At 42.3% G+C, this 13,219-nt stretch overlaps 1 protein-coding gene across 2 annotated transcripts in view; it reads right to left on the bottom strand.

Annotated features, from left to right (window-relative positions):
• Positions 1-6,421: 6,421 nt before the first annotated feature.
• Positions 6,422-13,219, bottom strand: part of ptpn11a (protein tyrosine phosphatase non-receptor type 11a) — a 14,631-nt gene continuing 7,833 nt past the window's right edge. Inside the window, exons 7-16 of one of the 2 annotated variants that reach the window (XM_019278664.2) lie at positions 12,649-12,745; positions 12,482-12,561; positions 12,158-12,316; positions 11,864-11,995; positions 11,618-11,772; positions 11,460-11,527; positions 11,218-11,369; positions 11,001-11,119; positions 10,805-10,910; positions 6,422-9,995 (exon numbers count right to left, since the gene is read on the bottom strand). In XM_019278664.2, coding sequence (XP_019134209.1) covers positions 10,841-10,910; positions 11,001-11,119; positions 11,218-11,369; positions 11,460-11,527; positions 11,618-11,772; positions 11,864-11,995; positions 12,158-12,316; positions 12,482-12,561; positions 12,649-12,745 — 1,032 coding nt within the window. In that variant the 3' untranslated portion in view covers positions 6,422-9,995; positions 10,805-10,840. Of the gene's footprint in view, positions 9,996-10,804; positions 10,911-11,000; positions 11,120-11,217; positions 11,370-11,459; positions 11,528-11,617; positions 11,773-11,863; positions 11,996-12,157; positions 12,317-12,463; positions 12,562-12,648; positions 12,746-13,219 lie in introns of both variants that reach the window. The other variant, XM_010750694.3, reaches the window with a different exon arrangement.

Below are 13,219 nucleotides of genomic sequence, written 5' to 3'. Positions count from 1 at the left end.
CCATCCCTCCGTCCCTCCTCCTCTCTCTCTCTTTAACTAAATCCGTCCACTCTCATCTCATCAGCAGAAGACAAAATGGTGATGACTGCTGCCAGTGAAGGCAGAAGAAATAAACAGTTTATACAGCTTAAATATCATCCACTGTCACGGCAAATAACATTTATTCAAGTACAACTTAGTGCTTCTTTATTTGCTTTATTCTAGTACTGAATATAATAGTTGAATACCTATTATATATTAATATTAGATATTACTTCATGGGGTAGCTGTAGCTCAGTTCTTGGTCGGACCACAGTACAGAGAGTGGACTGGTGTGAAGCATCAGACCCTGCCAGGGCACGACTACATGGCAGCACACTGTGAGAAAGAAACATGGGAAAAGAAAAATGGTAAATAAAGTAAAATACTTCAGATAAATGTCAAAAACTATAAATTTACTGAAATATTTCAGTCTAGTTTTGGTGGAGAAATACCATTATTTTACAGATTTATCCTGAATCATTACGATAAAACATCTTCAATAAAGTTCTGAGAGAGTTCAGTGAGTAATAACTGTAATTTGAATTTTTTATTTATTTATTTTTAAACAGAAAACTACTGTAAAAATAGTACAAAGTAAATATTCTTCTTCTTACTTATTTACGCCAGATTACTATTATGATTATTATTAATATTTATTTACTTCCATTCCTCACTTTACCTCCATAATAATAATAATTATTATTATGTACTATGTTTTTTATTCTTTATCACCTTACCATCGTCCTATTTTACACTATTTTTAATAACAAATTGTAGCAGCTTATTCAAATATATTTCATTATGATTGTACCTGTATGATTATTAAACTTAACCTGAACTATATAAACAACTCATAAGTTTATGAATTACAGATTAAACCGATGGTGTCCAATCACAGAAGGTGTGACTGTGAGCGTGAATGTTTGCATGTTGACTTCTTCCAAGATGAACCACTCGCCTCAGTGTCAGCTGGATCGAGCTCCAGCGACCCTGATGAGGACAAGCAGTTATGGAAAATGGAAAATGGATGAACGCACTCTAAAGTCTGATAGATTGACTCATGTGATGTCACATGAGTCAGCGTTGGTTGGCGGTGTTGCAGACCTCTGTAGCTGTAAAAGACTGGATGAATTATTATTAAAATAAAAGGCCTGAATTCTTCTTTCACCATCGTAATCTTCCACAGTCAGCACTTCATGTTGTTGTTTAATAGATTAAAGCTGCTTCCCATTGAGCTCGGCCTCCCTGTGTGCTGCACAGAACCCCGTGCTCTCGCACCATATGGGAATACTTTCCAATACGTCTATTTTTGGTGCTTGATTTTTCCCCTCAAGCTAAACAGCTGCACTTATTATGTGCAATACAATACAAATCCAATAGGCCTGCTGCACTGTGCAATTAGAGACCATAATGATTATGTAATTCTATTATTCAGCAAACATAGCCAGGAGTTAACCTTAAGCCATTTTAAAGGAACGGTCACCGGAGCAACAAAGAGCGAGCGGCGTCACGCTGACATGTGAAATGCTTCTTCATGTCACGGCGCTAAAATAAACTTTGATTTATTGAGCTGTGGTCGGAGTTTCCCAGAGGAACACTTTCTGCCTTTTAAAGCTTCAGCTAAAATTAAACAACTGCCACTCGTTTCAATGTGCAGCAGTGGCCGGCCTCATGTTGCCCTCTTGTGGCTCCTTCATTGTAATGTTTAATGATTTGCCCCCGGCCTCCTCATCTTCCTCCTCCTCCTCCTCCTCCTCCTCCTCCTCCTCTGTGCCTGCTCTGTCATTACGCTGCATTGCACATTTAATTGGCCGAACATTTCACTGGATTGGAGATTTGCACAAATTTAAAGTTAATTCAACCTTGAAAAAAGTGACAAAACAAACCGGTGAGCCACAGAACGTGTCAGTGTCAGTGTCAGTGTCACCTTAGATCGAGCCCCACTGCAGACTCAACAAACAGGAAGTGACGCAGGATAGCAAAATAAAACAACATAAAACAAATAAAGCACATTTTTACCTACGCTGTAAAAAAAAAAATGTTGTTTTTACAGTAAAAAGCTGTCAGCTGTGGTTGCCAGAATTTTACCATAATAAATAGTATAACCTACAGTTGATTTCACGTTTATGAAACGTTGATTTTTTCCATCAAAATAAAGATTTTTCTATGAATTATTTTGGTGTTTTACTGTATAATTAATAATCTCTAATATAAAATACTACTTCATATTGTAAATTCCGTTAAAATATTGTAAATATGACTTGACATGAAAGGATTCGAATCCCACCTGTGGCTCTTTCCCCCATCTCTCTCTCCCCACATTCTCCCCCCTGTCACTCTTCAAGCTGTCTCTGTCAAATAAAGATCAAAAAGGCCAAAAATAAATAAATAAATAAATAAATAAATAAATAAATAAATAAATAAATAAAGTGTGAACATTCATTTCTTAAGACGCTTTAAATTGCAAGAAAAGATACAATCATCATCATCATCCTTTTTTCATGACAAACAAATTAAAATCAACGGATTACCAAATGGCAGTGGAAAGGTTTTCAGGACCTGCTGGTGGAATGTAGAGTGGAGCCAGTGTCGTGCCAGAACCGGAGCTGGGCAATGTAACCGGGCTCAGCAGCCTCTGTGGACATAATGGCAGAGGAGAAGAGAGTGAAGAGGACGCTGACGGAGGAAGCTAAGAAGAGAAAAACTGACTTTAAGTCGCCGAGCTGGGCTGACTGCTGCTGGACTCGTCAGTGATAGGCGCACACTGTAGATTGTTTGTTAATAACATTTCAGCCATTAGCTCGAGGTGTTTTCCAGCCTCACATATTTACATAATTATGCAAACACTTCATTAATTACATAAACCGAAGAAGAGGCCTGTACGTCAGCTGAGGTGTTCCTCAGCGGACGCTGATGGATGCACGATGTGATGCGACGGAATCACATTTGCAAACGATGCAGAAGCGCTTCGGGGAGAAAACCAGAGTTGTGTTTGTACAGTTGGTTAGCGGAGAGGATGCCCGTGAGCGAGCCGTCCCCGAACACTGCACAGATATGAGTGTGTAATTATAGAAACGAGCGCGCTCACGGGGGTAAATTAAGTTCTAACAAGCTGGCAGTTTAAGATGAACCAAACGAGAGGAGATGTCAGGGAGGCTCACGGCTTCATAAACCATCCTCGTGTTAGAAGTGGCGACAGTAGAAGTCATTTTCTCCGTGCAGTGAAAGAACAAAGAGGTTACGTAAGTGCCAATTATGTCAAAATGCTGAGGATTGGAACGCTGGACACTTCTCGTCCTCAATGGTCACAATTTTGGATACATAGCCGGACGAGGAGGGATCACCAGCAATGTGAAAAAGGCAGCCAGAGAAAAGCTGCTGGAGCTTTCGTTCTTGCCCAGCTCCTGTTCTGGCACGACACCACCCCCACTCCCTGTCAGCTTGCCTGTAAAGCTCCTGTTCTTCTTCCCAGAGGTCCAAATCGCCTAACGCTCCCCCGGTTCTCCACACACAAAGGATTGGATCTTCTCCCTGCTCCTTACTCAGGATCTTGAAGAACTCTCGGTGGACACAAACCCTTTTCCTGCATGTGCCTACCACACTAACATGCCTTCACAGAAACACCTGTGACCTCTGACTCCCTCAGTTCACTTTCTCTGCTACCATCTCCCAAAGTTTATTTTTCCTCCATGCTGCTCCACGCAGGAACATTTTCAATGACCCACCAAATCACAGAATCTGGACATCGACGGTTTCCACTAGACCGCAGACCGGCGACGACAGAGCAGGAGACACCTGATGAATGACAAATGACGGATAAATGGCAGATTTATGACCATGACTGCTGAGAGCAGAAGGTCAGCGATGTGTGTGTGTGTGTGTGTCCATGTCTCTGTTCAGTAATGTCATTAATAACCGCAGGTATGAAGATAAATCGTAGAGATGCTCTACATGCCTGAATGCCTGGAAGTGTGTGTGTGTGTCTGCTACAGACATGTCATAACCAATCAACTTGTATCTCTGTTGTTGATATGAAACAAAGTCACGGAGCAGTACTTTTTAGTCTTTCGATCGCCGTCTGAGAGGGAGTCCTGTGGCGAGCCTGAGACTGTCCACAAGGTTTTCATGTGACGCCGCCACAAAGAGACAGAAAGGAAATGTTGTGAGAGCGAAAGGAGACGGAGGACGAGGAAATTCATAAAGAAAAACTGCAACAAGTTGATGACAAAATACACTGGAGGAGCTACTTCAATCACAATCCATGCAGCCTGGCTGACGAACTGAACTTCCAAGAATAAACGACTTCTTGTGACGTCGAGGATTTTATGTGTATGCACTGTGCATGTAATTAGCTCATAACCCTCATTGCCACCCTACAGATGAGGCAGACCGCGTCACTGTCACTGCTGCCTGCCTCTTCTCTTCATGAGTCACCCGCTGTCCAAGACACTAATTAACAGTGACGAGTGCTGCTGAGGTAGAAACCAGCTAAGTGTCGAGTAGGAGTTTGGAGGATGTTTGAGATGAGTGTTGACAAAATTGGAGGTCCAGCAGCATCATCAGCTCTGAAGCGCCCTCTATAGGACGGATGTTCAGCCGGGTTGTCAAGGTTACAGCAGCAGCAGCAACATGCACCGCTGTCTGCAGGGCCTGAAGATCAGCCATACACTGTTAGTGTTCAGCCTTGTGCCTTGCATACTGAATCTAATAATGATATAATGAACTGTAGATGATGAAGTGCAGATTCTTTGCAGTCATGTTACTAACTTACAGAAGCCCTGAGCAGTCATGCATTCATGATTTCATTTGTTTTCTTGAGAAAACGGGAGAATTTTCTCGAGATCTTGAGATGGCGAAACTTTGTTTTCTTGATATAACGACGTAACTAACACGAGAAACCGAGAAAACAAAAGGGTAATGTCAAAGGAGTATGTTTAGATCATCTGTCAGTCAGCAACAGGTCAGCACCGCATGGACATGTGTAACTAACATTTGATTCATTATTTTGAGATCTCGGATTAATTATGCTGTTATCTCGAGAAAACAGAGTCTCCTAATCTCCAGAGAATGATCCTGTTATCTCGGGGTGACATAAAGAACTCGAGATCTCAAGAAAACAAATGAAATTATGAACCCATGACTGCTCAGGGCTCCTGTAGGGAACATGATTAGGTCTTAAAAGAGCATCCAGGGTCACCACACGTCTGGGGAAAACTCAATCTCTTGTAATCTCAAAACCTCGATAATGATTCCGTTATCTTGGGATAACATGTTATTTCGACATAATGACATAAATAACTCGAGATATCAAGAAAACTAATGAAATTAACCACTCAGGACTTCCGTATTAACTTGTTGCCAAACTCATCGTGAGATGTTTGACCAGCCGTCTTCTTTGAGCAATTCACAACTTTTTCAGGATTTTGTTGCCACTGTTGGAACTTTTTTTGAAACACGTTGCTCGCATATCATTTCAGTTCCAACATTTGACTTAGGTCTGACAGCTGTTTTTAACAAATTTCTGGGTGCGGAATCCAAAACTGAACTTAGTTTTTCTTTATCACGTCAAGTTTTTAAACTATAGGATCCCGGTTTTATTAAAAAATATGTTTGTTGAATCCTCGTGAATTCCAAAATCTGCATCATTGCTGTCACTGCGTTCTTCAGCATCACTCAGATCTTCTAGAGGAGGTAGTTGTTCGAAAACTGGAACTGAAATTTCAGCTGAATGAAGCATTGGTCTTATAGCTGACGGTAGATTAGGATGTTCTGTTTGACTTTTATTTTTCTTGTTAAATCCTGATGTTTTCACTAAACAAAAGTAACAGTCCAATCATCTTAATGGGGGACACCAAATGCAACTTTTCACGTGTTCCTTTGGTCCACATCCGTAAACTCTCCACACACTGCTTGCAAACTTTGTGAGGGGCCCATGGCTTGTTGTCTTGATCACAGAGTTTTACTTTAAAATATGCAAAATATGCTTGTTTGACAGATGCACTGAAGTTTGCTTTCCTCTGACTTGGAATGGTGAAACTAGCACAAATACAGCAAAAGGAGTCAGGGTTGTTTAGGCGTTTACGACGAGAAGTAGCAGGAGCAGACCTGATCTGGAACAAAGGAAATATAAAACACTAAGATGGAATAGTTACAAGCTTTGAAAACTACAAAAACAAGATCAAACCCTCACAAATCCTCTTCATTCTACTATGCCAGCTTTCTGTTTGCAGATATTGACAGTACTGATCTATTGGGAGCTGCACACACCTCTCACCGCACTGACAAGTTGCCAATTTTAGTTTTAATCAGCATAAATTTTCAAATTGTTCCCCAGTGTTTTCAGTCGGTCGGTCGGTGCTTTCATGACCTGACTTCTTTGCAAAGAAGGAAAAAGACAAAATGTTAATGTGGCATGAGCCTGCCATTTATTGTTATTGAGGAAGTTAACATGGTTAACTGCATTGAAAGTCATACAATAAACCTCTTAAGCTTTGTGAGAGGTCCCTCCCTGTGTCACAGAGAGAAAGCTGTAGGAATATACATACAGTATATCTTATTGGCAAGTAGATATGTTTTTAGTAAGTACATTCTCCTCTACCAGGTACTCATGTACAATATACATGTTAAAAAATATAGTTTGTTTGCATTGCGGTCACCGTTCTTTTCTTTTTTTTCCTTTTTTCGTTTGTTCAGGATGAAATAATTCACATTTAAGTGTTACAGGTTCTTGAATGGCGGTGGAACTAAAGAGCACTGTTTTGTTTTTGTTTTTTTTAATAGCTATCACATACACATAGGCATATGCATAGAAGGCACGTCTATGCATCTAGATTGCTTACATGATAAATGGAAAGCAGTTTTACCATCTGGGAAGAAAAAAAACAACAAAAGTTTTTAAAGAACATTCTCACAACACACACACCCAGACACACAGGACACGAAGAAAACGCCACAAGCAAGCACTCCACGAAACATTAAGACAAACTCATCCGTGTGAAGATAAAACCGCATACAGTACACCACGCTACAGAAGATCTCAGAGCTCAGCCGGTGGATGGCGTTCACCCGGAGAGGAGGAGGAGAATTTTCAAAGAACACTTGCTGTGAAAGCAGCAAAAGGAGTCCACCGGTTTGAGGGAGGAAGCAGCCTCCGAAAAAACACAAAACAAAAACACTGATTTCATGATTTTTTTTAAATCGTTACACAAAAAGAAGCTGTTCAAATCCTGGATCAGTGGTTGTTGTTGAGAACTGTCCCTCAAAAAAAAAAAAAAAAGGCAAAACGAGGAGAGCCGCTTCTTCCTTTTTCTGTTTTTTTAAATTCCCCACAGAGATTCTGAGTCAGCGCTGTTACAGGTAAAAGTTCAATCAAAGCGAAGGCTGCAGTTTCTCAAGGCGTAGTGACGGTAAGCAAATGTGCAGAAGCTCGAGAAGGCTTGAAGAAAAAATACTTTAGGCCACGCGTTTGAAATGAGTGTTGTGGATCCAAAAACATCAGACTTCCCTAAATACTGCAGCTGATCGTGACGATGAAGTTAAAGGAATAGTTTGACATTTGATTCCCACTCTTGTCGCTGTATGCTAAAGATTAGCTTAGCTTAGCATAAAGACTGTAAGCGGAGGGAAACTGCTAGCCTGGCTCTGTCTGAAGGTGACAAAACCTTTGGACCACGACTCGACATCTTTCTGTTTCTTTTACACATTAGCTTTAGGTTTGCTGGTAGGTTGGTTGCTAACTGTTTCTACCCGTTTCTAGTCTTTATGCTAAGCTAAGCTAAGCTAAGCTAAGCTAAGCTAATTAGCAGTGCTGTGATATTTAACATACAAACACAAGAGTGGTCTCATCGAAAAAGTTTCTTTTTACAACAACATATCGATGTAGAAATATCTCGTTAGCTACATGCTAGAACCATTTCTTGGCCGGGAGCAGTGACTTAACGATGCTAAGCTAGGCTAATCAGAAGTAGCGTCTTAGCATACAAACACGTGTCATTGAAAAGGCAGATATTTCTTTTTACAGCAGCTGGTCAATGTAAAAATGTCTGGCTAGCCTGGAAGTATTTCCTGTCCGGGAGCAGTGACTAGCTTCGTCCTGTTTCCAGTCGTTATGCTAAGCTAAGCTAAGCTAATAAGCTGTGGCGTCGTATTTAGCATACAGACGAGCTTTTTCTTCAACACACTGATGTAAAAAAAGTTACACGCTGGAACTATTTCTTGGACCTGGAGCACTGACCTTCTTTATCCAGTTTCCAGTTTTTATGCTAAGCTAGGCTAATCAGAACTAGCGTCACATTTAGCATACAAACATGTGAATGGTATAAAAACCTCTCATTTCTTTTTACAGCAGCTGATCAATGTAAAAATGTCTGGTAGTTACACGCTGGAACTATTTCTCGGACCTGGAGCAGCGGCTAACTGGCTTAACGTCTTTGTTTCCAAGCCTTTATGCTAAGCTAAGCTAATCGGCTACCGGCGGTAGCGTCATATTTAGCCTTCAGATCTTCTCTGCAAAAAAAAAAAAAAAAAAAGTGAATCTGCAAAATCTCAAACTATTCCTTTAAACGGTTTAACGAAAAACAGAAAGACAAGAAAATATTCTCCTATAGAAACCTGTATATATATTTATATATATATTTATGTGTGTGTGTGTGTGTGAGTGTGTATAAACTACTGAATCCAGCTGACTATCACAGGGCCAACAATCTATAACCACAACAATGACTATCTATAGTGCCAAAGCTGAGAAATGTGTGATTGCTTCTTAAAACAGTGACTCTTAAAAAATTAAGTACATGTGGTGCTCAAAATAGGCAATGGTACACGAAAAGGCATTTATCTTTTTAAAAAAAACAAACAAACAATGAAAAAAAAAAATGCAAAACTTAAAAAACAAGTTATTTTTTTGGCAGCCGTGTGTCTGCGACTGAGATACACAACAGACTCCCCTGAAATCTGAAATATGTCGTCACACCGACTTTGACATTAGAAGTGCAGGCATGAAAACAAACTTACCCCTAACCCTCCCACCCCAACCCCAGATTAGATTATTTTTTTTTATTATAAATCCACCAGGTGAATCTTGAAGGCTTTTTAAACTGTAACTGTTAACGCTGCTAAATAAAAGTGCAGCAGTAAGGGCATTCGGCTTGAGCTCAGGAATGGTTAACTAACAGACAGACACTGTGTATCCCGACGAAAACACAAAAAAACATTTAAACCCAACAAAAAGTTAATTCACACTCCGAAAAGCCTGAATTTAAGTTTGTTTTCGAGGCAGTTCTGGCGCAAACAAAAAAGGAATTCATGTTTAGTGGATTACAAATCGACAGTAAATATGGTGTTACACTACAATGCCAATAGTTCTTCATTCAGAAACATTACTCTCTATATAACACAGTGAAAACTAGACAATAATAATAATGATCACTGGAAAAATTTGCCCCACTTTTCGTCCACAGATAAGGTCTCGTCTCCCGCTGCCCCGATAGAGACTTTTAATTGGCTGAGAAATGTGGATAAAAAACTCATTCGTGGTTTTGGCACAGGCCTCGCTTCCTCGTCTACAAACAATCTACACGATCTTTCCTTTGGTTAATAAAAAAAATACATAGGAACAAAAAGAGATGAGCAAAGGTTAGCTAGTTTCTTTTTTCCTCTGGAGGGAGCGCTCGCTGTTTGCAGCCCTTGTCGTGGGGGTGAGACTCACAAAGGCTAAAACCCAAACTGTGGCTGAAGTCGTGTTCGGCTTTCTCAAAGGCTCTTCTGATGATCACAGTGGTTTAAGAATTCAACTAGAGGGCAAATGTTCATGTACGATGAGCGAGATCAGGGAGGACCCCGGTGTCTGTCTATGTGTGTGTGTGTGTGTGTGTGTGTGTGTGTGTGTGTGTTTTATTTCCATTGTTCCATGTCATTACGGTCAAGTCTCAGGCGTCAAGGTGTGGCTGGCGAAAAAACTGTCAGGTATCGAGATCCTGAAGGAGACAGAAAGAGAAATACTTACACCTGAATACACGATTAATACTTCAAAATATTAAAAGCTCACCTGCAGAAAGAACAAAGCTTTATTATACGAATGATTCACCTTAAAAACAAGCCGTGATCTTTCATTTACTCAGATTTATAAACGTGCTTTACCGTAAATTATCAAGATGTATCCTCATTCATCATATCTGTGGTTAGAAACTCGTCTTTAATAAACTTTAAAACATTTTCACAACATTTTTAAAAATTTTTTTTTTATCTTTTATAGACTTTTTGCCTTCTGTTACTCATATTCTAACTTCATTTAGGATTGTTTAAATCAAGTTTTTGGTTGCTTTACTTTGCTTCATTGTTTTATGTCACTGTTTGTCTATTTATTTCTTGTTATGTATGTTGCATTGCCACTGCAAATCAAATTTCCCCTGGAGGGACAATAAAGCTCTGAACTGAACTGAACTGATTTATTCCATCAATGCAACAACCAGGGTTTAAATTCAAGGACTTTTCCAGGCCCAAATTACCTCAAATTCAAGGACCCAACTCAGCAAGATTTAGATACATACATATAACTCCTTACGTGTCCGTAACACGAGATAAAGGACGTCATACGTCAGCAGTCGTATTCGGCATCAATTTAATCTATAAAGATAAACTGTGGTTGCATTTTGTCGCCTCGACATCTCAGGATCTGTCCATCGGTGTGAGGCGAGCGTGGGAACGAGGCAAAGAAGTGAAAATAAAAAGCCGCTCTGTGACCTCGTGACCGTCATCGTACAGATCGGCATGTTGCTGAGTTTACCTGGAACTGATCGAGCACAGGGGTCGAAGGTGAATCTCATCTGTAGCTCTTCTGCTGCGGCATCAGGCCCACGTTCTCATACACTCTGGAGCTGTCCTCCCTCATCCTGCAGACACACACACACACACACACTTTGATGAGAAACGTCCTTAACAAAGACGACAAGACAAACTGCCTCCTGGACGGCTTCACTTACTCTGTGCAGGTGGGAGTGGGAATAGGAGTGCAAGGAGGCAAAGGGCTCTGCTCTCCTCCGGTCAGGTCGGACAAAGAGTACTTAATGTTGGTGTACTCGCGCCCTTTAATCTTACTTTTCTGCAGAGAGGAGAGAACAGACGAGGGTTTAGAGGAAAGACAGACGGAGGTCAGATGCAGATACTGGCAGGAGGTCGTATGAGGAGCTGACTGCACACCTGTTCCTCCTCGATGCGTCTCTGCAGTGTTTCGATGTAGTGCTGCACAGCCATGTAGATGAATCTGTACTGCGCCTCGGTCTGCACCATCCCAGAGCGCTGAGATCGAACCATCTGGATGGTCTTTGGCACGTCGATGTCGCAGTCCACCCCTGCAGCGCGAAAGCAAAACTTTATGTTGACGACCGAGAACTAGACGGGACGGACTCGAGATATTACAGCAGACACTTTTTCTTTTTCACCTTTTTCTCTGATCACGTCGATCAGGATGTCGATCACTATAAACGTTCCTGTCCGCCCGATCCCTGCACTGAAGAACACAACAGGAAGTCTTTGAGTGTCTGCAGAGCTTTATGGTTTCACTGTGTGTGTGTGTGTGTGTGTGTGTGTGTGTGTGTACCTGCAGTGTACCGCTATAGGTCCAGCGTCCAGAATGCTCTCCTGCTTCAGGTTGACCTCCTCTAAGAAGTCGAGTACACCGCCGGGGTCGGTGGGGACTCCGTGGTCCGGCCAGGCCCTGAAGTGGTACTGCCAAACTGTCCGTTCTGTGTTACCCTGGAGACGAACAACAAGTTTTTAAAATCACACGGCGAGAGCTTCGATGGTTTAACGACGCTCGGTTTGTCCAGAAGAAATCTGGACTTACCTGCCCGACTTTGGACAGCTTGAGTTCTCGTAGGATGTAGTCGTGTGCGGCCGTCTCTCTGACGTTACGAACGCGCATCGCTCCGTATTCCTTCAGAGCCGACATGTCCGGCCAGTACTTCACACACTTACTCTGTGGAGACACGACAACGTTCAGTCCAAACCAACCAAAGTCAGCCTGGACTCCGCCGGGCTCGAACGCTGACTGGATTCTCTGTGTCTGTCTTCATCGTCTAGAACGTGCCCGGTGGAACTGTTCCGGGTCACAGTTCAGCGTCTCGCCCGCTCGGCTTACCTTCCCTCTCTCCACCTCTTTGGTGGTCATGACGATGACTCGAGAGTTCTCCTGAAACACCATCCTCCAGAAGTCACTGATGGTGTTCTGCAGGCAGCCCTGAGTGGCGATGTAGCTCTTCTTCACCTTGGTGCTGTTACACTTAGAGTCCAGCTCCGGCTGCTCGCCGTAACACACAAACACAAACACACACACACACACAGGAACATGACGGTCGGCCGAACACAACACGTGGAGTCAAAGTATACAGAATAAATGTGTGTGTGTGTGTGTGTGTGTGTTTCCCTGAGGATGACGTGAGTTTACCATGACAGCAGATACTACCATGATGATATTGGCGTTGATGTAGTCAGAGCCTGGCTCATTTGGGTCCCTGTCATTCAGAACCACACGAGTGTGGTCGACTGCAGAGGCACAAACACAAAGAGTTAGAGAGCTCGGCGATCGCGTCAGCCTGGAGGATTTCAAAGAACAGAGGACGAGTCACTGACAAGGCAGAATGTTCTTGTATCTGTTCTTGTTTTTGTTCTCTGCTCTCTGGCCTTCTTTACGACTGTAGAGCAGCTTGCACTCCTGTTGCTGCAAGGTCTGCACGAGAGGGAGAGAGGGAGGGAGGGAGGAGAAAGAGGGAGAGAGAGAGAGGGAGGGAGGAGAAAGAGGGAGAGAGAGAGGGAGGAGAAAGGGAGAGAGAGAGAGAGGGAGGAGAAAGGGAGAGAGAGAGGGAGGAGAGAGAGAGAGAGAGAGAGAGGAGAGAGGGAGGAGAAAGGGAGAGGGAGACAGGAGAAAGAGGGAGAGAGGGAGAGGGAGGGAGAGAGGGAGGAGAGAGAGGGAGAGGGAGGAGAGAGAGGGGGGATGGGAGAAAAAGCAGCAGGAACTTTTTCCTCTTCTGTCGCATAACACAAAACGAGATCAGGAACATCTGCACATCCCATGGAGGTTGTCGCTGACTGACTTTGATGCAAAGCGAACACACTGAAGGCGGTTCATCCACAGATAACGTAACAAGCAGGAAAACACTTCCATGCCCTCATAAGAGTCATGTTCCATTGTACCCGTTTGATA

The sequence above is a fragment of the Larimichthys crocea genome, chromosome IX, assembly GCF_000972845.2.
Source record: "Larimichthys crocea isolate SSNF chromosome IX, L_crocea_2.0, whole genome shotgun sequence".
Taxonomy (NCBI): Eukaryota; Metazoa; Chordata; class Actinopteri; family Sciaenidae; genus Larimichthys; species Larimichthys crocea.
This window is presented reverse-complemented; position numbering and strand designations above follow the sequence as displayed.